Raw genomic sequence first — 24,582 nt, 5'->3', positions numbered from 1 at the left:
AGTTTTCAACTGTCCGTTCGTTCGTTAGTCACAACGTTAACTTTTTGCATGAAGGCACTTTACTCGCAAACCACTGCACCCAGGACCTTCAGACTTCACATGCTGATAATACTTACTGAGTACACGACCCCTACTGACTTTGGGGTCACAACGTCAAAGGTCAAGGTCACCAGGTCAAAGGTCAAGGCGCTGCGGGGGCATTTGTCACCATTAGTGACATCTCTTGTTTGGATTAAATTTATTTAAAAGGGCCACTAATGCATGATGACTGCTCGTGAATGGTGACCATTAGGACAAATTGTCTGGTCTGTTATCATTTGTGGTAGGTCTGCATTTTCAATAAACTGGAAAAAATGGTGAAATGTCTTTTATCTAGATAACATAGACTAAAGCCTTGACCTGGTACCGGTAGATGGAATTGAAAATCATTTTTCGATTTATTGGCAATTAACACTGTCATTCTAAAGATAAAAGAAGATAATGAAAATGGTTATACATGAACAAATTCAGAGTAAGTCTTAACATTTGAATGATGGTGGATCTTGTAAAGTTTTTCATTGTTAGATAATATCTCAAAAAAATACTTGCACAGGGTCACTCATTTTAATTGACCATATATATGTTAACATAATTCACAACTGTGAGAATTTTGGAAAAAAATGTATATTGCAGAAAATGTTTTGTTCATAATTGTCATTTTCCGATAGACTCCTTTTAAAAACTTGTTTGAGGTTAAAATTTTCCAAGTCAGTGTAACAAAAAATCAAGCACATGACCCTGTTTGTTTTTTATTTGCTGAATTTTCTTAGTAAGTCCTGAAGTTTTTTTAAAAATTAGAATTATCAAATTCTACCTTTTGGAATTTTTATCTGAACATACATAGCTTTAAAATACCTTGTAATGTCTTTAGGAAGGTCTTTTTTGCAATCATTTTTCTTTTAAAAATTAGAAAACCTGGCTTTGAATTGTATTTCTGTAGTGCATTGATTGTAAAATGTCTTGTACAGTGATTGACCTTGCTAGGTGTGAGATCTGGCAGACAAAAGTTGTAAAGTATTGATTTCTGTGACAACAGCATTCCATGTAGAATGTTAGAAATGTATGGTGCGGCAGCACTGGGTAAACTTTTCACTGACGTCTTACCAATTCAGGGTTAAAGAAATGTCAGTTTAAAGGCAATTGCCTGAGTGTTGTATCATTATTGGAAGAAATAAGGCAGAGAAAATATGGAGATATATGTGGTGTTTTACTCCTTATAAAAACCCTTTCAAAGTATATTTATATGTATGTATTTCTCTGTATGTAGTAATAAGCCGTGAGGGTGAGCCCTTCTTATACATATTATAAAATTGTGTAGAAAGAAAATGAATTAATGAACTTTTTACTTCGATGCATTGAATTTAATGTTCCCGTTTCACATTTTGCTGTGAATTACTAAGCAGCATCACACCTGTTGAAAGAGACCTATTTCATGTTTCTGTCACAGACTTTATTGATTCTGTTCTGTCTAAGGTGGCAAAATACGACCACTAATTGAATCCTGTACTGACGTGTCAATAACGACTGACTGAAATGTCTGTACTTGATAGCTAATCTGTATGTATATAAATATACTTTTCTCTGTCACTCGGTTGACACAGTTCAGTTTTTGGAATGGTGTGATATCATTAAAAGGTTGGTTTGTTCTTACTTAGAATGTATAGTGATCTATTGAAGTGTGGTGTTGTGACCTTGTAATATTAAGAACAAACAAACAAGTTTTTGGGTTGTTTAATTTAAACATGTTATGTGGTAAATTATATGCAGTTTCTGAAGGAGAAAAATATATAACTAAAATACTTCCAGTGCTGTAAATTTAGGATATGTCTAATGAATTAATTTAGATAATAAGGAATACTATGAAATTATTTAATTTTGTGGGCATTGTTTTGGCAATTTGGATATAGATATGTGGATTTCATCATTTGAAGGTCACATATATAGGAAAATTGTTTGTTGCTGTGGATAAAATTCCATGTAGTGAGTACTAGTGACACAATCATTAAATAAAAAAAAAAAAAATAAAGAAGTCCCCAATGAATATTAATCCTTACCCTGCTAAATTCTAAAATGGACTGGTCCATTATTCAGTTTTGACAGTACCACTTCTTATTTAAAAGGGTTATACACCTATATGAAGAGCTTGAACTCACTGAAGATTTACTGACTGAATAGCAAACAGTGCAAATTAAACCATGACTTGTTTTGAAGAGTGTTTAAGTTTTGATAAAATTTTAAAAATGCAGTAATAGAAATTAAGTACATGTAATGTTTGATTAAAAATAAGTCTGCAGTTTGTAAAATTCTATTTCATAATTTGACTACATCTGTAAAAAGCAAATGCAGATCTTCATGGAATAACTAAAAGTAAATTTTTGTAGGTTTTCTTACAATAATCAGACAGTTGAATATTGACCTTGACCGTATGTTAACCCAACCTTTACTGCATTTGATATGACATTTAAACAGCTGTACAGACTTGGAAATACATGCTTTATATTGCAACTTTTATGGTTACAGTATATGTTAAATGATTTATGGTTTAGGTACATTAAGAACAGGTATAAGTTTTTTCATCAGTATCTTTTTGACTGTTTGACAAAGCTATTGTTTTTAAAGGACTAAAAGGTTGGTAGTAGGAATTTTTTTCATCTTTTAAAATATCTTGAAATGATTGTTACAATCCATTCAAATTGATTTTTTTTATTGAAAATTTATGCTTTCTGGGACTTCTTGATATTTGGAAATGTGAAAACAGTCAGAGAATATCTTCATTACTTTTGATACAAGCATTTATTGGATATAAAACTATTTGCAAATTTTGAATAGTATAAAGATTTAACAATTTCCTACTCTCACTTCTGAAGACATTTAAAGGGAATTCCTATAGTTTTTTATGCGCATCTTTCTGCGCAGCCAACACTTTCTATGGAAAACTGAACTGAAGTCAACATTTGTTGAAACATGTTACTGACAATCTTAAATATGAGGAATTTTGAATGAAATAACATTTTTGATAAGTTATATCAGTAATCAAATGTTGATACTGGTTTATGTTGTATTGACAAGTATCATGCCTGACAGGTATTTTGCTATTTTTGTGGTTGTGTTTTCACGTCGCATTTTAGTACAAAGACAGTGTTGTTCATATAATGTAAGATAATTGACTTAGTACTGATAAGACAATATCACCTTTCAGATTATTTAGTATTCAAATATAGAAAGAATTAAGAATTTTTAAAACTTTTTTTTAACTTTTAGCAGACATACATGTAATCAATTTGGCCAGGTTCGCGCCATTTCCATCCGAACAGGTGTTGTATTCTAGCGGCCTTAACATAAAATTTAGCCTCGTGACCCATACATTTTTAGCCATTTTTATGCTCACAATACAATTATCTATACACAAGAAGAAAAAGAAAAAATTCTATGAAAGAGTTTTTTCAAACTTAAAAAAAAATAATTCTTCACTATGGGTATTTTTCATTGAAAAAAGTTCACAAAAGTAAATATGAAACAATATTTTTTTTCATTTGTACCCATTATTGTAAGGATAGAGTATTACAAATATGACTATGATATCAAGTAAGTATATAATAAAATCTGTAAAAAGAAAAAACCGTATTGTGCTGCCTGGATGTATATTTTGGTTGGTATTTATAAAAAAGCAGAAAATTTTGAAAATGTTGAAAAATCGCTGGCAGTTTCAGCAACAGTGGGTGTGTTCAAAACAATTTTTCACAAAAACAAGCCTGGTGACCTATTGTTTTTATTTGTTCATTGTTTTCAGCACAAATTTTCCTATCATATATGTGAATTTAAAAAAAATCTATGAAAGGAAAAAAACTATAGGAATTCTCTTTAAGGGGGATGTTCTGAGAAGGTTCTGAGTTGTTGACTAGGTATGTTTGATTTGTAGTCTTTTCCTTTCTTTTGGGTTTTAAGATTTTGTTTTCTTATTTTTCACTTCAACAAAATAGCTGAAGCCATTCCGTCTGGATGGTTAGTTGATGGTTCAGATGTCATTTACTTGTGGAAAATAATAGAATGTAAAAACATTGGATAGGGTGATTGACTACCATTATTTACCCAGAATAATGGTCAAAAATTGTTTTGAAATAAACAAACATTCTGCAGTGAAAATCTGTCATGTTCCATTTATTTTAGGAGAGCACAGTGACCACGGTGAGTTGGGTAGACTACTACAGTTGATTCTAGGATGTGCGGTGAACTGCACGGAGAAACAGGAGTATATCCAGCGGATCATGGCGATGGAGGAATCCGTACAACATGTTGTCATGACTGCTATACAAGAGGTATATCAAGATTCACTTCATTGGAAAGTGTTGTTGGTGTTAAATAGAAAATGATGGCGTCTCTGAGGCTTACCTTTACACACTTATTCTTTTAGTATTTATTTTGCTAAAATTTTGAGAGAAAAAATCTTTACTTTTCACTTTGATCTTGTTGTAAGTCTACAAAGTGCCGGTATTGACAAATGTGTTGCAAAAACAATTGTCAGATTCACTATAATATTTTGAGGGGAGATGATTAAAAGGTTTTATTCTTCGTTATCACTAGAGATGAGTATGTTTGTATGTAATTTTAAATGAACTAAGTAATATGTAATGTTATTTAGATGTCTCTCAAAGATTTGAAGATTGAAATGGTGCAGAATGCCGTAAGACTTATGTCTCTGCATATCACTCCTATTTGTGATCAATAAAACACATTATAATTAAATAGAGAACAAATTTTTTGTATGATTTTGAAAATGTTAGCAATCTTGGGTTTTACAGTTAATTGCTCAAAGAATATCAAAGAATATTTTAGAGTAGCTTGATTGAAATAATTGTATCATTTACAAAGACTTACATGCAAGGATATATTTCAGCTGATGACCAAAGAAATCACTACAGACATGGACTCTGAAGTAGGAGAACAGGTAAATAATACAATATCTAATTGATTATGTTTTTGCAAAGCAGGATGCTGGTTACTAGCCTTTCAGATCTGTAAGTTTTGGCTGTGCCATAGATAGTTTATGCATTGCATTTGGTTTTCAGAAAAGGCTATGTCTTGAGTTTTCACAAGTAGGGATTTTTCAGCTAGTCTAGCATCAATACCACTTACTAAAATGACTTGATACTAATGCAGATGTAACCTGTGACCATTCCTCATCTTCACACATCACCTGACCTCAGTTTGACCTTGACCTCATTTTGGACTTAGGTTGCTTTATACAGCAATCTCTTGGTTAATCAAATGGGACTGTTTCGTCTAGCATCAATAGCGCTTACAAGAATGAATTGATACTAATACAGATGTAACCTTTGAGCATTCCTCATCTTCAAACATTACCTGACCTCAGTTTGACCTTGACCTCGTTTTGGACTTAGGTTGCTTTGTATCGACAAGGATGCCACCGGGGGCATCAAGCGTTTATTGAACACAGCTCCTTGTTCTTGTTTCATTTGTATAAAAGCTGTGTAAAAAGGGAACCAGTGGGAAAAAACTGAATAAAAGCTGCGTAAAAAGGGAACCAGTGGGAAATAAAGCAAAATGTCACAAACAAATGTGAATTAAGTAATATTCTATAAACAGGCATGTGATCCAGTATTTAAGTTGTGTATTGAATACCATGCTGCAAATACTGCCAATGGCATACTGCATACGACTGCATTGGCAGTAGCTCAAAGGTCAATTTACAGTGACCTCTACACTGAAAATGGTTTAAGCTCCATGATTTCAGAATGCTGTTCCTGTGCACCTTCAGAGGATGGTAGATGACCTCCCCACTGATGTTTTTAGCTCATCTGAGCCAAAGGCTTTCAGTGACCATGAATGTGACCTACTGACCTACTTTCTTGTTTTTTAAGATACAGCCTTGAAATTTGGATGTCAGTACAGTTTTGCACATCGATCTTAAAACTGATTTTCAGTGACCTTGAATGTGACCTACTGACCTACTTTCTTGTTTTTTAAGATACAGCCTTGAAATTTGAATGTCAGTACAGTTTTGCACACCGATCTTAAAGCTGATTTTCAGTGACCTTGAATGTGACCTACTGACCTACTTTTTTGTTTTTTAAGATACAGCCTTGAAATTTGGATGTCAGTACAGTTTTGCACACCGATCTTAAAACTGATTTTCAATGACCTTGAATGTGACCTACTGACCTACTTTCTTGTTTTTTAAGATACAGCCTTGAAATTTGGATGTCAGTACAGTTTTGCACACCGATCTTAAAACTGATTTTTAGTGACCTTGAATGTGACCTACTGACCTACTTTCTTGTTTTTTAAGATACAGCCTTGAAATTTGGATGTCAGTACAGTTTTGCACACCGATCTTAAAACTGATTTTCAATGACCTTGAATGTGACCTACTGACCTACTTTCTTGTTTTTTAAGATACAGCCTTGAAATTTGGATGTCAGCACAGTTTTGCATGCCGATCTTAAAACTGATTTTCAGTGACCTTGAATGTGACCTACTGACCTACTTTCTTGTTTTTTAAGATACAGCTTTTAAAATTATTTGGATGACATGTATAGTTTTGCATGCCGATCTTTAAACAGATTTTCAGTGACCATCATTGTGACCTATTGACCTACTTTCTTGTTTTCTAAGCTACAGCAAAAGGATTTGGACCAACTATAATATTTTTTTACAGATTTCAAAAATAATCTTGCATAATCTTTACCTTATCTCTCCTAATTTTCTTGGTTTTAAAGCTTTAGCTAAGAAATTTGTCCAAGCAAGCAACTCTACTCAGATGAGCGATATAGGGCCATCATGGCCCTCTTGTTTAAGGTTTTTGATCAAAGGTCATGGTCCCAGCATATAAAATTACATTCCACTTGGCTCAGACAAGCTATCTTTGGGTCGTATCTGTTTTACAAACAGTTCTTGTTTTATTTATTGCTTTTCTTCTTCTTTGTTTTAAAGTTTAATCACACATATCTTGTTTGAACAAAGGAATGTTTTTCTTCAGTTAAAGAGAACAGTAGAAGAGTTAAACAGTGCCATTGAAGCAAAAGAGGAACTGATGCAGCGTTGCCATGAACTTGATTTACAGGTAATGTCATTATGTCATACAATATAAGTACCTTGTTGAAAGATTGTTGGTTAATGGGAAGTAACCTAGTATGGATTGGTTAGAAATCCTGGAGCACTTCTAGTCTAGTTTTATTGACCATCATAAACTGGCCTGATAGTGATACTGTTGATAACAGAAGGTTTTTTGGTGGCCATTTTATTGTTTTTAACTTCCATTAACAGAAAAAGTATTAAAAGAAAAAAATTGTTTTCCTTATAAACACACTCTTTTCCATAACTTACTGAAGCATGTTGCATAATTTACTGAAGCGGGCCATGTTAACTTGGACATGTAGTAATTTTTGTTTATTTTATTATTACTTCTGTTTGTATCTTTCATGCTAGCAGGATGTTGTAAGTGAAACTCCTTGGTGTGGGGCAATCACATTTGCAAAAAATATATGCACACTATTTGTGATAAATCCTATATCAGAACCCCTTCCTTGAAGTGGGTGTGTGGCATATTTGTTAGCGGAAGCCCTTCATTATTTACATTTCAAAAATATTGTTTATCAAACTTCTCATGAATAGATGTACAATGTTCTTTATTTTGAATGTAGTTTTACGAAGCTGAAGAGGAAATCAGTCTTGCTGTGGGTTAAGTCCATATATATCTGAACATTAGATAGTGCTTTTGGTTCAGGGCAAAGTCTTTTATACAATACAGAATATGTTGTGACATCAGCAGTGAATTTCAGTTGCCTGTAAACTGAGCATATTCAGTTCCTAAAAGAAAACAAAAGCATATTTAAATCTGTAACATCCGAATACATCTTAACATTGAATAATGATTTTGGCTTAGAATTGTCATTTATCACCAAGTTTTAATTTCTAAAATAGATCTTAAGTCTTGGAAACACATTGTTTAAGTAATGGATGTAAGACAGTACATACAGAGGTGTAGGTGTTAAATTACAGAGATGTGTTTTCATAGAATACCAGGCAGTAATACCTGGCTGTTATATGTTTTGACCCAAAAATTTTCGATTTTGATACTGTTAGACCTTTATGTGGACAAATGCGTGCTATAATATGTCTTGCTGTTTATGGTCTTGTCTGTCATCTTATCTTCAAAACTGATTTATCTATGGGTTAGTGTTTTTTTAAATTTTGGAAACAATTTAATGAAAATAATGATTTGTTTTCATTTGCTATTTTATTAGTATAAAATGCAAGGTTCAGCAAATGTTATACAGATATTATATGGTTAGATTTAACATAGCTGTTTATTGTAACTGAAGGCAGAGGGAAATAGTTTTGACACTGTCCTTCTGTTTGTCTAGGGCCATATCTTAGACATGGTTTTAAGTATATGAACATTAATTGTAAGCTTCAGAGAGATTCCTTGAAGTACACAATATGACCCTTAGTATTTATTATTAAGGTATTACTTGAAACTATATAGGAATACGGGTCATTTCTGCTTGGTAATATTTATAGGGAATTAGTTATTGTGTCCAAACTTGTAACACATATGTAGCTTTCTTGGAGACTGAGTTATGCATTCTTTCCACTGGAGTCCAGGTCAAGTTCACCTTTGCTGAAAATAGAAAATGGTTACTGTGCAATATTTTCAGTTGAGACTTAAATATGTAGACCAGACTTGATATGTAGGTAGCTTGCTCAGAGACCAAGGTAGTGTTGCATTTTGGGTAACCAAAGTTATTGTTTAGGTAGCTTGTGTAGAAGCCAAGGATCAGTTGCTTTTTGTGGTGCTTGGATCAGTGTCAAGGTTACTGTTATTCAAAATAGAAATAACAGTTTACACTTGGTAACTTCAGATTGATGAAATGACATTTCTAGGCCAACCTTGTTACTATTACATAGGTAGTTTTATATAGATGTTTTGTTGCTTTTTGGGTAGCTTGGCTCAAGGTCATTGTTACTAAAAGTAAAGTAAGAAATGAGATATTGCAACCAAAATTGATACAGGTAGCTTACATAGAGACCAAGGATCAGTTGCTTTTTAGGTTGCTTTGGATTCAGTGTTGTTATATTTTCTGGTCCTTTGGAATCATGGAGTCCATTCAACATATGTGTAATAGAGTTCCGCTTAAGCCGGTGCTAGGGGGCGTGAGAGGTGTTGCACATTTCATTACCTCTCATGAACAGACTCAATCAAACCGAGTCTGCTATTATTCTTCTTGGTTGCATTCTTTGCTTCCAAAGGATCTTTTTACAGACTTTATTGGTCAGTGTCAAGGTTACTATTACAGTAACTTTGAAATAGAAATAATGGTTTTCACCTAGTAACTTCAGTTAAGAGGAATGAGACATGTAGACCAAACTTGGTATATAAGTATCTTGTGTAGAGACCATTGTTTGGTTTTATTTATGATTGCTTTTGTCAAGGTCAATTTTCCATATGATAGAAAACCAGTTTTTGCTCAGTAACATTTGTTAGAAATTAGGTATTAATTGAAAATAACCAAATAATTGCAGTCTGAGTGAAATATTCATAACTTTATCATGACATCACAGTACATTAGGGGTTATAATTGACCAATCAGAGAGCTGCATTTTCGAGTACCTGCCAGTTTCCACTTGGGTATAACTAAGTATATTTACAATGAAGATATAGTGGCTTTAAAAATAAATATCAAACTATTTTAGAAATCAAATAAAAAAATTTCAGTGCACATGCCCCAGATGACACTACAAACAACAAAACTTTGAAGTTTCATTGAAATATTATATTGATGTAATACCTTTATTTTAGTTTAAAGTTTGAGATTTTACACAGGGAGTCTATGATAAAGTCCGAGTAAAATGTAATCAATACCCAAGTGAAATAAGTATAATTCCACAATGTTTTGGACATGTTAAAATTATGAATTTGGACCAAAGTGGCATCCGTTAACGATATTCAGCTTATTGTTTGCAGGGAATGCTTTATAAAGTGCTTAAACCAGTTTGGCAGGGATTTCCACAACATCGAATTTGCTTGTTTAAATCAGTTGTAGAGGACTTCTACACTAGATGGCTGTTTCTAGGATTTCTAACCTGCAATAGCCTGGTTTTCACTAATTTCAACTCGGATGTACAAAATTCTTAAGACCTTCTATTCCCTGTTTTTTCTAGCACTTTCACAAAAATTACTTTTACAGCCAAGGAAGATGTCAGTCACATTTTAAATGATCTTGAGATGAGAATTTTTTACATTGATAATGTTAGTGAAAGCTTGGCAGGATTCCTTAGTATTGGATTCCCTATTATACTGATTATAATTTGGGATGTGTCACCCCTTTTCATTGTTAAGAATAGATATTTTATAAAACCATTTTATAACCAAATCATTAGATTTCTTTAAGTTAAACAGCTTAAAGTTCAAGTTAATGTGATAATACAATGTTCAATTTGTTTATGTTTATTAAAATGAGGTTTTCGTCCTTGAAACTTTGCACAATAATTAAGCATGATGTGAAGATGTGTCACACACAGGAGTCAAGTCTGTATCTTCAAGGTCACAGGTCACAGGTCACACAAGAAACAGGTCTGTACCTTCCAGATCACAGATCACTTCAAGGTCACAGAAAAAAAGGTTGTTACCTTAACCCATAATCTAACACTTTATCAGGTGTGCCATTTAGGGGGAATATGTTTTTCTTGTTTCATTTAAATAAAAGCTGCGTGAAAAGGGAACCAGTGGGAAATAAACAAAAACATCACAAACAAATGTGAATTAAGGTAATACTCTTTAAATAGGCATGTGATCCAATATTTTGTAGGTTACAGCCTTAGTTGAAGAGAAACAGAACCTATCAGTAGAGAATGAGAAGTTATCTGAACGGCTCAATCAGGCAGAAAATCTTGATGATCCAAGGTAAGCACAGTTTATATGTTGATTTTGAAATAACTAGTCCGCAGAGTCCAAATTGTTTCTGATTATCTTGTCTTTGTTAAAGCAGTTTCTTCATGGCATATTATAAAGTGAGATGGATTTTAATTTACTTATGACACCAGATAACCATTCTAATGGAGGTCTTTTAAAAGATGTCACTTTCACTCCAGTGAATAAACTATCAAACAGGCATAAAACTATTGGTTCTTGTTAATGATTTTAACAACGGTATTAGAAGTTCATCTTTTACTAAAATTGGAAGCTGAAATTTGTTGACTTCCATTTTTCTCACCACTGCAAAAGTGTCCTATATTGAGTTGTAGTCCTGACCTTAGCAGGATTTGAACCAGCAACATTTGGGTTTAGCATCTGTTTGCAATATTTTTCAACTACCTAAATGTGTCAAGCCTTAGTTATGTAAGAGCTTAGTAGGTTAAAGATTGTTTTGTAATAGATGAAGTAGTGAAATAGCATGAAGTACTGTTTTTCTCTTCCTTCTCTTCTGAGATCAGTTCTTAGAAAACTTACATCGGCTTAAAATACCTTTTCAGATATTATGATATGTATTTTGGCATGCCTTTTCAGGCTTAGTTTGAATATGTTTAGCATGTAAGAGAAACATTGTCGTGCCTTTCCTTGGAAATATCTCTCCCCACTGTAATTTTTAGGAAAATATATACCTGTATTTATATGCGCCGCGCCATGAGAAAACCAACATAGTGGCTTTGCGACCAGCATGGATCCAGACCAGCATGCGCATCCACGCAGTCTGGTCAGGATCCATGCTGTTCGCTAACAGTTTCTCCAATTCCAATAGGCTTTAAAAGCGAACAGCATGGATCCTGACCAGACTGCGTGGATGCACAGGCTGGTCTGGATCCATGCTGGTCGCACACCCACTATGTTGGTTTTCCCATGGCACGGCTCAAATGCTGAAAATATAAACCTGTATTTATATGCTGATGACTCTTACAGCAATTTTTATACGTAAGTAGAAAGCAATGGTATGAGGTGTTGACAGATTGATGCATTTTGTATAATGAACTATCTGTAGACATTTTACATGTTGTCTCTTCAAAGCAAAACTGTTGTATCTGGTGTCTTATACTATATCCAGATGCAACTGTCTAATGCTGAGTTGACAATTTCTGCTCATTTTGTGCTGATAGGTCAGTGATTTTAACAGTTAAGTCCAGTATTTTAATAACTGCAAAGTGGGAAAAATGTAACTTTTTGAATTCAGGTTGATTTTCAGGTTGATTTTTTCTGATGTGATTGAATTGTTAAAAAGTTCTGTACATATTTGCACTGAGAGAGCAGCAGTAGAAGACAGTATATACCCTGGCTAATGCTAACATTTACCCAACAGCCAGTAATAATATATATTTATGTAGTTTTTATGCTTTTTTTCTTTACAAAATTCATTATAAATTAACAGCATTAAGTCAGAAGTTATTTGAACAAAGAAATTTAAAAGAAGATTTTCAACTTATACAAATGTAAATTCAAAATAATCTTGAAATAAAAAATGTATACTGAATAGTGCTAGTAGTCAATTGGACCAGTAACACCCTTTTGCAGCAGTAACTCTTGATTTTTGTAGTAAAAATAACTTATTTGCTGTAATTTCAGTGGCAAAATCAGAACCAGGTTAGAATCAAATATTGCTAACATTATCTAGTATTTTGCCATCGGAACTGCTGCAAACATATTGTTACGTTTCCTGCACAATTAGCTGTTACTGCAAACCAGTGTTACTGGTTGATCACTGTGTTTATGCAGCAAGGAATGAAAAATAGTCACTAGGATAGGTCCAAAATGATAATTACATTGAATATTAGGTCCAAAGCAACAGGGTCATAAATTATAAAATTCCTTGCACTAAAACCTTCTGTTCAGTTCATCTAGTATATTTTCATAGTGATTTATGTCTTTACATGCAGTTTGATACAGATATTGCTTAGAATGATTATGATACAATCTGACTAAAGTACATCTCCTATTACGCTACGCATAGGATCTGACAACGAGCTATTGATAGCCTCGTTCTGACGATCCTTCCGCTAGCCAATCAAGAGCTAACTTACAACATTCTGCAAGCTTTAAAAAGCCTTGGTTTTTGATATCTACAATTTTTATGTCGAAAGATGTCAGATAGCCTGTTAGCTCAGTCGGTAGGACACTTGCTTTATAAGCGAGAGGTCCCGGGTTCGAGCCCTGGATTGACTGCAAATTTTTCTTACTCTTAGACATTTGAACAAGTTGTCTGATTGGTTCAAATCAAAATACATTTGTGAAAATATAAATAGCAATACTGGAAATCCAAAATATACAGAAGACGTATGTGAATGGGTCGTTTTCAGATCTTCGTTTAGAAGATCAAGTACTTAAGTCAGATTGGATTATGATACATTGTGAAACAAAACATTTGAAAAAAAAATTGAAAAAATACTAACACCTGGAGTTGACTATGTGTTATTTATGTAAAGTTGCTGCCACAGTGTGTACAACCTGTCACAGGGTTGTGTTGGTAATGTAGCTGCAGAGTGGTTGAATTTGTTGTTGATAAGCCATGTCTGCATGATAACACACCTTTAAAATTTAAACAGTATATAGTTGATTTTGCTGTGTTGAAATATTCTTTGATATTGATACCTTTTAAGGGATTGTGAAACATTGGAACACTTAACTAAGCTTGTGATTTTTTTTGCATTTTGAGTTGCACTTTTGATTTTCTTGAACATTATGCTACTTAAAAGTCAATTTATTTTTGCACCCTAGATTGTTAAAAAAACTCTTGATCCTAGTAAAAATGGAAGTTGTATTATATCTGGACAAAATAACAAAACAGTGTTCATTTTTAGCTCACCTGTCACAAAGTGACAAGGTGAGCTTTTGTGATCGCGCGGTGTCCGTCGTCCGTGCGTCCGTCCGTCCGTGCGTCCGTCCGTCCGTAAACTTTTGCTTGTGACCACTCTAGAGGTCACATTTTTCATGGGATCTTTATGAAAATTGGTCAGAATGTTCATCTTGATGATATCTAGGTCAAGATCGAAACTGGGTCACCTGCGGTCAAAAACTAGGTCAGTAGGTCTAAAAATAGAAAAACCTTGTGACCACTCTAGAGGTCACATTTTTCATGGGATCTTCATGAAAGTTAATCAGAATGTTCATCTTGATGATATCTAGGTCAAGTTCGAAACTGGGTCACGTGCGACCAAAAACTAGGTCAGTAGGTCTAAAAATAGAAAAACCTTGTGACCACTCTAGAGGTCACATTTTTCATGGGATCTTCATGAAAATTAATCAGAATGTTCATCTTGATGATATCTAGGTCAGGTTCGAAACTGGGTCATGTGCGGTCAAAAACTAGGTCAGTAGGTCTAAAAATAGAAAAACCTTGTGACCACTCTAAAGGTCACATTTTTCATGGGATCTTTATGAAAGTTGGTCAGAATGTTCACCTTGATGATATCTAGGTCAAGTTCAAAACTGGGTCACGTGCCTTCAAAAACTAGGTCAGTAGGTCTAAAAATAGAAAAACCTTGTGAGCTCTCTAGAGGCCATATATTTCACAAGATCTTCATGAAAATTGGTCAGAACGTTCACCTTGATAATATCTAGGTCAAGTTCGAAACTCGGTCACGTGCCATCAAAAACTAGGTCAGTAGGTCAAATAATAGAAAAACCTTGTGACCTCTCTAAAGGCCATATTTTTCATGGGATCTGTATGAAAGTTGGTCTGAATGTTCATCTTGATGATATCTAGGTCAGGTTCGAAACTGGGTCACGTGCTGTCAAAAACTAGGTCAGTAGGTCTAAAAATAGAAAAACCTTGTGACCTCTCTAGAGGCCATATTTTTCATGACATCTTCATGAAAATTGGTCAGAATGTTCACCTTGATAATATCTAGGTCAAGTTCGAAAGTGGGTCACGTGCCTTCAAAAACTAGGTCAGTAGGTCAAATAATAGAAAAACCTTGTGAGCTCTCTAGAGGCCATATTTTTCATGGGATCTGTATGAAAGTTGGTCTGAATGTTCATCTTGATGATATCTAGGTCAAGTTCGAAAGTGGGTCATGTGCCATCAAAAACTAGGTCAGTAGGTCAAATAATAGAAAAACCTTGTGACCTCTCTAAAGGCCATATTTTTCATTGGATCTGTATGAAAATTGGTCAGAATGTTCATCTTGATGATATCTAGGTCAATTTCGAAACAGGGTCATGTGCGGTCAAAAACTAGGTCAGTAGGTCTAAAAATAGAAAAACCTTTTGACCTCTCTAGAGGCCATACTTGTGAATAGATCTCCATAAAAAATGGTCAGAATGTTCACCTTGATGATATCTAGATCAAGTTGGAAACTGGGTCACGTGCCATAAAAAACTAGGTCAGTAGGTCAAATAATTAAAAACCTTGTGACCTCTCTAGAGGCCATACTTTTCATGGGATCTGTATGAAAGTTGGTCTGAATGTTCATCTTGATGATATCTAGGTCAAATTTGAAACTGAGTAAACTGTGGTCAAAAACTAGGTCCGTAGGTCTAAAATTATTAAAATCTTTTGACCTCTCTAGAGGCCATATTTTTCAATGGATCTTCATGAAAATTGATCTGAATGTTCACCTTGATGATATCTAGGTCAGTTTCGAAACTGGGTCATGTGCGGTCAAAAACTAGGCCAGTAGGTATAAAAATAGAAAAACCTTGTGACCTCTCTAGAGGCCATATTTTTCATGAGATCTTCATGAAAATTAGTGAGAATGTTCACCTTGATGATATCTAGGTAAAGTTAAAAACAGGGTCACGTACCTTCAAAAACTAGGTCAATAGGTCAAATAATAGAAAAACCTAAAGACCATATTTTTCAATGGATCTTCATGAAAATTAGTCAGAATTTTTATCTTGATAATATCTAGGTCAAGTTCAAAACTGGGTCACATGAGCTCAAAAACTAGGTCACTATATCAAATAATAGAAAAAACGACGTCATACTCAAAACTGGGTCATGTGGGAAGAGGTGAGCGATTCAGGACCATCATGGTCCTCTTGTTTTGTTCATTTACCTGAGAGAATATTAAACAATGTAAAGTAGGTAGTATTATCCTATATTTAGACTGTTCTGTGCCTATCACACTGTACAACTGGTGACACAGATTTGTGGTAGTAACACCAAGATGCTTTAGTAGTAATGCCATTTTGGGTTAATATTAGTTACAGTTTCCATATAAGACATTTAATAATTCCTTTTTGTTTCTGTACCACAAATTTGTGTTTCCAGTTGAACATACTGTTTTATTTAGAATTCTTCAGTAGTCAAGTGTAGCATACTTCTTTATCAGATATAACTTGAGTTTAGTACAGAAATTGCTAGTTCAGAGACTTTTTTTTGTAGACCAGTCCAGTACGTTGATTACAAAGACTTATGCTGAGTGCCAGATTAGTTATTTATTATAAGCAAATTTCAGCAATAAAATCCAGCGGATATTTGTGTTTTTTTTCCAGCAAATAAAGAAAAAGAATTTACATGTAATTCTTTTAAAATTGCTTGATTAAACATGTTTTATACATGAAATTATATGAGCTGCACCATGAGAAACCCAGCATAGTGCATTTGCCACCAGCATAGATCCAGACCAACCTGCGAATCCGCAGGCTGGTCTGGATACATGCTGGTCGCAAACGCATTATGTTGGTTTTCTCATGGTGCGGCTCATATGGGTTATTAATATCTGTACTGTATGCAGTCTTATTTCTTACTTATTTTTACTGCCATATAACACTGCTCATGTAACTGCTATATGATATATTATTCTCTTTCTTGGATAACATACAAATATATTGTACTTTTGTATACCAAAGTAACAGCACATAATTATGTATGCTTTTTGAGGATTTTTGTATTTTATTTATGCATTTTCTTGTTTAATCAATTAATTAAAAGTAATAGCTTTGTTTTTATCAATATTGAATTGACATGTTTTTAAATCTTTTTATCAGTATATCAGTATTCATAACATTATGCAAAGAAAATATGAAATCAGCTTACTAGACGAGTCATTTATATTCAAGTATTTTGTCAAGCTTTTGATGATTTAGATAATTCAGGGGTTCCACTAGACCTGAAAACCCAAGAGTCCCAGGACCCTTGGGCCCAAATTTTGAAGGGTCCTTTTCCAAAATACAGGAGTCCTGTCCCAACACGTCCATATAATTGATTATATTTTTTTATTTAGTAATTCGTAGATCTTTACCTATATTATAAGAAAACAATAAACCCAAGATCATGTTACAGCATATTAAATAAAAATGTCAGTTTCAGGTCATATATTGTAAACTAATATTTATCAAAATTCATGTTATTTTTATTAGATTTTTCTTCTAAGTTTCATTTAATTTTTAATAACAGAACAGTGCTATAACACTCTATATAAAAGTGTATCCAAAATGTACTGTCCGGATACTGGTACACTTTCGGAATGTCATCGGAAAGTAGTTTTTGCTCAGTTTACTTGGCAAACTAAGCTAAATCAGAGATAGTTCCTCAAATAATGATGCTACTTATCATTAAAAACTGCATTGAAAGTCAGTTTTTTTTAAGGAATTTTGGAAATATGCATTATGACATCGGGTGTAATTAGACTCGTGAACGGACATTCTGAACTTATTTTTACTTTCAAAATTCATCTAAATTTGTGAAGCTTCTTGTTGAAATTACGGTATGATCACTAAGCAATGGTCTAATTTAAAGTTTGCATGAAAAAATCTTGCAGGGCACTTTTCACATGCTCGGTAATCTGCTGCTTACGATAATTTAATAATTGGCGCCTTTTTTGACAGTACACGGGATCAATACGCTTTATCAATTATCTTCAACACTTCATTGATTCTTGTTACCTACCGGTATGTGCACTCGCCGTGACGTAACTTGCTGATAAAAAAAATCAGCGAGGCAAGTCTACAGGAGAAAGGGCGGGATTTAGCAGAAGATCAAAGGCAGGAGGGCATGACCGCGTCAGTGTTTATTTTGGAATACACGTGTCTATCGTGGAAATAGTTTTACTGAAGGAAATGAATGATAAGAGAAAGGATTATCAAAGGAAAATGCCTCCGGGTCCCGAAGGACGCACAGGCAAGTATCATGCCGGGTCCTTTGAGCGTCTTTTGAAAATCTCCCGGGTCCGGACCCGGGGTCCCGGGTCAAATGGAACCCCTGATAATTTCTTTGAAATTGAGAAGCCTCAAGGAGAGCATGATAAAAGGGAAGAGAACTTCTAAATTTGATATGGTAAAAAGTCTGCTAAAAGTTTTGCAAGGTGTTTTTCATTGACTGTACTGGAGGAAAAAAATGTTATCCATGTGAAAAATGGTCGATTTACTGACATGTTTTAATGATTAATGCATTCTGTAGTGACTGTTTTAGAGTGAACTGTTTTAAGTTATTTTCTGGGATTGTCTTAAATTGAAATTTTTTATTGATTAATGGTCTGAAAACTCTAAACAAGTCATTGATATATCTCCTTACTCCTAGAGCAGTTATTAAATTTTAAGTTAAGGAAAAAAGAAAGCAACTGAAAATCTTAGCTGGTACGGCCATCAGATTGCAACAAGAATAAGCATGTATGTATAACTAGTGATAGTGCTTTTCAAATTTTTCAGTCATTTGTGTTTTTGTTTGAATATTAGGTGTGCTCGATTCATAAAACACCCGTTTGTCCCTATCACATGATCGATACACCGAAATGGGCTGTGACGTTTCGATTGGAAAATTTGGCATGTCCCGCCGGTGTACCAAATTGATGCTCTACAAGCTTATCAGACTGAGATGAAGACAAATTGGGCAGATACTGTACACAATCGAGCCCACCAAAAATCAGCACTTATGTCGTCATTTTTTTCTTTTTATGGTTTTATTGATTTCCTAAAATTATGAATTGATTATGTCCAGCTTGTTTATTTATTCATTGATGCTTATAAAGAAATGAACACTTCTAATACCTCAGCAATATTTTACAGTACACCTGCAGGGAAGAGATTTCAGATGATCCAGCATCAGCTAGAGCAATGCCAAGAGGAAAATTATAAACTTGAATCTAGTAAGTTATTTGTTACATTTACTTTGAGTCATAAGTAGCCATTTTACATATACTTTGTGGTTATCAGCAATTTTTATACGCCCGTCTCTGAAAGAGCGGGGCATATTATATGAACACCCATGGCGGCGGGCAGGAGGGTGGGTGGGATTTGTCCAAAGCATGTCCGCTCTCGAACAGTTTTCATCACTTGCTGACAATGTTTGCAGGCATAATATCTCGGCCAAGTTCGATAACCAGCCAATTTGCCCCAGGCACACTTGGATTATGGCCCTTGAATTACTTGAAAAAGAGCAAATTTAGCTTTGTCCGCTCTCAAAGTAGAACAGTTTTCATCCGATCTTCACCAAACTTGCTGACAATATTTATGGGTATAATATCTCGGCCATGTTGGATAACCAGCCAAATCGCCCTAGGCACTCTTGAATTATGGCCCTTGAATTACTTAAAAAACTGTGAATTTAGCCTTGTCCGCTGTCTAAGTCAAACAGTTTTCATCAGATCTCCACCAAACTTGCTGACTGTGGGCATAATTTCTCGATCAAATTCGATAACCAGCCAAATAGCCCTAGGCACTCTTGGATCATGACCCTTGAATTACTCGAAAAACTGCGAATTTAGCCTTGTCCGCACTCCAAGTTTAACAGTTTTCATCTGATCTTCACAAAACTGACAATGTTTGTGGGCATAATATCACTGGCCAAGTAATATAACCAGCCAAATCTCCCCAGGCACTACGGCCCCTTGAATTAGGCCAAGTTCGATAGGCATATTTTGTGAAGTCTGGCACTCTTGTTTTATATATTTCGAACATTATTTAGAAGCATATTTAAAAGCAAACAAAAGTACCAGGTAGAAATGTATGAGCTAATATCATATGTAGACATTGGTTTCTCATTAAAAGGCTGCACTGAAATATGTTGCTCTGAGATATGATGACTCATAGTGGTATATAATTGAAAAATCTTTCATATATATTTCTGAATTGGCCATTAGTTAAGCCTTTGGCTTAAAAGGAACAGTTCAATAACACTAAACAGAAAATGCACAATTACATAGATAATGATTGTATTTTATCTATTGATCTCAGAGGTAGTATTCTGTTCTATTTCTACATTTTAGCCAAAGATGATTTTCGAATAAAAGTGGATGTTTTGCAGAAAGAAATTAATGAGCTAATAGACAAGGTATGTATATAGGTTGAATATTGAAATGCAACTTTATAAATTTTTAGCTCACCTGAGCACAAAGTGCTCAAGGTGAGCTTTTGTGATCGCCCTGTGTCTGTCGTCCGTCGTCGTCCGTCCGTCCGAGCTCACATTTGCATACTTAGGTGGCTATAGGAACAATAGGTAACCATACTTTTTCTTTGATGTCATTCCTTCCGTAAGGCTTTTATGTGGCTATTTTTCTCTTATGTGGCTAAAAGAAAAATAGAGAGAACAAAAGATTAGCCACATAAGTATCCATATGTAGGAACTTCCGTCCGTCGTCCATCCGTCGTCGTCGTCAACAATTTGACTGTTAACACTCTAGAGGTCACAATTTTGGCCCAATCTTAATGAAACTTGGTCAGAATGTTACCCTCAATAAAATCTTGGACGAGTTCGATATTGGGTCATCCGGGGTCAAAAACTAGGTCACCAGGTCAAATCAAAGGAAAAGCTTGTTAACACTCTAGAGGTCACAATTTTGGCCCAATCTTAATGAAACTTGGTCAGAATGTTACCCTCAATAAAATCTTGGACGAATTCGATATTGGGTCATCTGGGGTCAAAAACTAGGTCACCAGGTCAGATCAAAGGAAAAGCTTGTAAACACTGTAGAGGCCACATTTATGACTATATCTTCATGAAATTTGGTCAGAACGTTAATCTTGATGATCTTAAGGTCCAGTTTGAATCTGGGTCATGTAGGATAAAAAACTAGGTCACCAGGTCAAATCAAAGGAAAAGCTAGTTAACACTCTTGAGGCCACATTTATGATTGTATCTTAATGAAACTTGGTCAGAATGTTAATCTTGGTGATATATAGGTCAAGTTCAAATCTGGGTCCGATGGGGTCAAAAACTAGGTCACTAGGTCAAATCAAAGGAAAAGCTTGTTAACACTCTAGAGGCCACATTTATGACTGTATCTTCATGAAACTTGGTCAGAATGTTAATCTTGATGATCTTTAGGTCAAGTTCGAATCTGGGTCTTATGGGGTCAAAAACTAGGTCACCGGGTCAAATCAAAGGAAAAGCTTGTTAACACTCTAGAGGTCACAATTTTGGCCCAATCTTAATGAAACTTGTTCAGAATGTTACCTTAAATAAAATCTTGAACGAGTTTGATATTGGGTCATCTGGGGTCAAAAACTAGGTCACCAGGTCAAATCAAAGGAAAAGCTTGTTAACACTGTAGAGGCCACATTTATGATTGTATCTTCATGAAACTTGGTCAGAATTTTAATCTTGATGATCTCAAGGTCCAGTTTGAATCTAGGTCATGTAGGGTCAAAAACTAGGTCACCAGGTCAAATCAAAGAAAAAGCTAGTTAACACTCTAGAGGCCACATTTATGACCATATCTTAATGAAATTTGGTCAGAATGTTAATCTTGATGATTCCTAGGTTAGGTGAGTGATACAGGGCCTTCATGGCCCTCTTGTTATTTGTTGGGTTTAATGTCCCATCGACACAATTGTAGGTTGTTGACTTTCCAGCTTTGATGGAGTAGGAAGACCCCAGGGGCCCCTTGCTTCTGGCCATTGGTTGTATTACTTCTCAGGAGCATAACTTAATTGTACCCCCTGGCAACAAAGTTGAAAGTGGGGGTATACTGGTTTCAGGTTGTCTGTCTGTCTGTCTGTCTGACTGTTTGTCCGTCCGTCTGTCCGTCTGTCTGTCTGTCCGTAGACACAATCTTGTGCGTACTATCTCTCCTCATCCCCTTGACACAATTTAATGAAACTTCACACAAGTGATCATTAACAACAGTAGTTGTGCATGGGGCATGTTAGGTTCTTTCAGAAAAAAAAATTGCAGAGTTACGGGACTTTGTTTCTTGTTACTTTACTATATACATAGACACAATCTTGTGTGCACCATCTATCCTCATTCCCTTGACACAATTTAATAAAACTTTACACAAGTGATCAGTAACAACATTAGTTGTGCATGGGGCATGTTAGGTTCTTTCAACAACAAAAATTGCAGAGTTATGGGACTTTGTTTCTTGTTAACATACTATGTAAATACAGTCTGCATATGCAATCTTGTGCATGCCTAATCTTCCGAACCCTTGCACACAATTTAATGAAACTTCACACAAGTGATCAGTACCAACCCTAGTTGTGCATGGTGTATGTTACGTTCTTTTAGATAAATATTCTGCATAGTTATGGGACTTTGTTTTTTGTTACTATACTGTATACATACAGTCCACATAATTATGCAATCTTGTGTGCGTCAAATTGCAATTTACTGTGTCAGTGCATGGGGGGGGGGGGGGGGTATACATTCATCACCTTTAGTGATAGCTCTAGTTACCATTCATATAGGCAGGTTGCAATGAGATGACATATATTGGGTCTAAGGTCAAAGGTTTAGGGCACAGATTTAGCTAAAAGGTCAAATTTATGCATCATTTTTGTGTCCAGAGCATAACTTAAATTTTTTTAAGACTTAGCATACAGAGCACATGAACTGGGTCAGTAGGTGAAAGGTCAAGGTCACTACAAAGTTGAATCTGTCATATATTTTGTATGTACTGTAACTTAATAACCATTCAAGATATTGATAGGTAAGTGGTGATGAGATGATATACTGAATGCCAAAATGCACATTGCTCCCCTCCCAAACCCTCACATTAACCATAACTCCTCTGCCCTACTTGTTTTTCATTCCTTAATATCACTTGACATCCCCGACCACCCCCTTCCAAAAAAAAAAATAAAAAGCATTTTATTTCCTCCTGTGATTTAAAACTTCAAGCTTATATTGCCCCACCTTGCACAGCTGTACTTAAAGAGTTATTGAGAAGAAAGGAATTCATTGTGTAAGCTTTTGCTGGCTAAGTTTCCTTCCAGAATTCTTACATTGTCCACTCGGTTATACTTTCAAGGTTCAGAATTGTCAGCTCAGTTATACTTTCATGGTTCAGAATTGTCAGCTCAGTTGTACTTTCATGGTTCAGAATTGTCAGCTCAGTTATACTTTCATGGTTCAGAATTGTCAGCTCAGAGATACCTTCAGGGTTCAGAATTGTCAGCTCAGAGATATTTTCATGGATCAGAATTGTCAGCTCAGAGATACTTTCAGGGTTCAGAATTGTCAATTCAGAGATTCTTTCAGGGTTCAGAATTGTCAGCTCAGAGATACTTTCAGGGTTCAGAATTGTCAGCTTAGAGATACTTTCAGGGTTCAGAATTGTCAGCTAAGAGATACTTTCAGGGTTCAGAGTTGTTAACTCAAAGATACTTTCAGGGTTCAGAATTGTCAGCTAAGAGATACTTTCAGGGTTCAGAATTGTCAGCTCAGAGATACTTTCAGGGTTCAGAATTGTCAACTCAGAGATACTTTCAGGGTTCAGAATTGTCAGCTCAGAGATACTTTCAAGGTTCAGAATTGTTATCTAAGAGATACTTTCAGGGTTCAGAATTGTCAACTAAGAGATACTTTCAGGGTTCAGAATTGTCAACTAAGAGATACCGGTACTTTCAGGGTTCAGAATTGTTATCTAAGAGATACTTTCAGGGTTCAGAATTGTCAACTAAGAGATACTTTCAGGGTTCAGAATTGTCAACTAAGAGATACTTTCAGGGTTCAGAATTGTCAACTAAGAGATACTTTCAGGGTTCAGAATTGTCAACTAAGAGATACTTTCTGGGTTCAGAATTGTCAACTAAGAGATACTTTCAGGGTTCTGAATTGTCAACTCAGAGATACTTTCACAGTACTGAATTGTCAACTCAAAGGTACTTTTACATGCTGAATTATACTGTTCTGAATCTACAGATGTTTTTTGCTTACAGAATTCTGAATTGTTGACCCAGGCAGATGAAAATAGGGGACTGAAAGATGAATTGGATGACCTCAGGCAGGCAGCTGAACAAGTGGTTAGTATTTAATTGATGGTGTTATATTTTAAGGTATATTAGAAAGATTTACTAGTCTAGGATATAGAAGAAATTCTAAACTTAAGGGAGTTAGAAAGAAGAGGAAATTATATACATGTATATTATTTTGTATTATGGGCATTTAGACAACATAGATTATGTTTTGTGGAAAATATCAACAAAGAGGAATACAGGTTTCCATGGCTACCCATGGCAGAATGATTTAATCCATTTTACCTATTGTATTATTGGTTACATTTGCTAAATTGATATATCTTGAAACAATCCCATAATATTTTTTCTAAGCTCGCCTGCAAGTCAGAACATATATAACTACATGACATTGTACCTAAAATATAACTCAGAGCTTCTTTTTATGCTTACAAGTTTTTGATCTGCTTTTCTCATTG

The 24,582-nt window shown here is 34.8% G+C and overlaps 1 protein-coding gene across 3 annotated transcripts in view; it reads left to right on the top strand.

The window, feature by feature from the left end:
• LOC123523897 (protein Hook homolog 3-like) overlaps positions 1-24,582 on the top strand; it is a 56,344-nt gene that overhangs the window by 8,324 nt on the left and 23,438 nt on the right. For all 3 annotated transcript variants that reach the window (XM_053539440.1, XM_053539438.1, XM_053539439.1), the window contains exons 5-11: positions 4,207-4,355; positions 4,934-4,984; positions 7,037-7,120; positions 10,869-10,963; positions 18,995-19,074; positions 20,194-20,258; positions 24,089-24,172. In XM_053539440.1, coding sequence (XP_053395415.1) covers positions 4,207-4,355; positions 4,934-4,984; positions 7,037-7,120; positions 10,869-10,963; positions 18,995-19,074; positions 20,194-20,258; positions 24,089-24,172 — 608 coding nt within the window. The remainder of the gene's footprint in view (positions 1-4,206; positions 4,356-4,933; positions 4,985-7,036; positions 7,121-10,868; positions 10,964-18,994; positions 19,075-20,193; positions 20,259-24,088; positions 24,173-24,582) is intronic.

The sequence above is a fragment of the Mercenaria mercenaria genome, chromosome 3 (assembly GCF_021730395.1).
Source record: "Mercenaria mercenaria strain notata chromosome 3, MADL_Memer_1, whole genome shotgun sequence".
Lineage (NCBI taxonomy): Eukaryota > Metazoa > Mollusca > Bivalvia > Venerida > Veneridae > Mercenaria > Mercenaria mercenaria.
The sequence above is the reverse complement of the archived record's forward strand: the minus strand, read 5'-3'. Positions and strand labels throughout refer to the sequence as shown.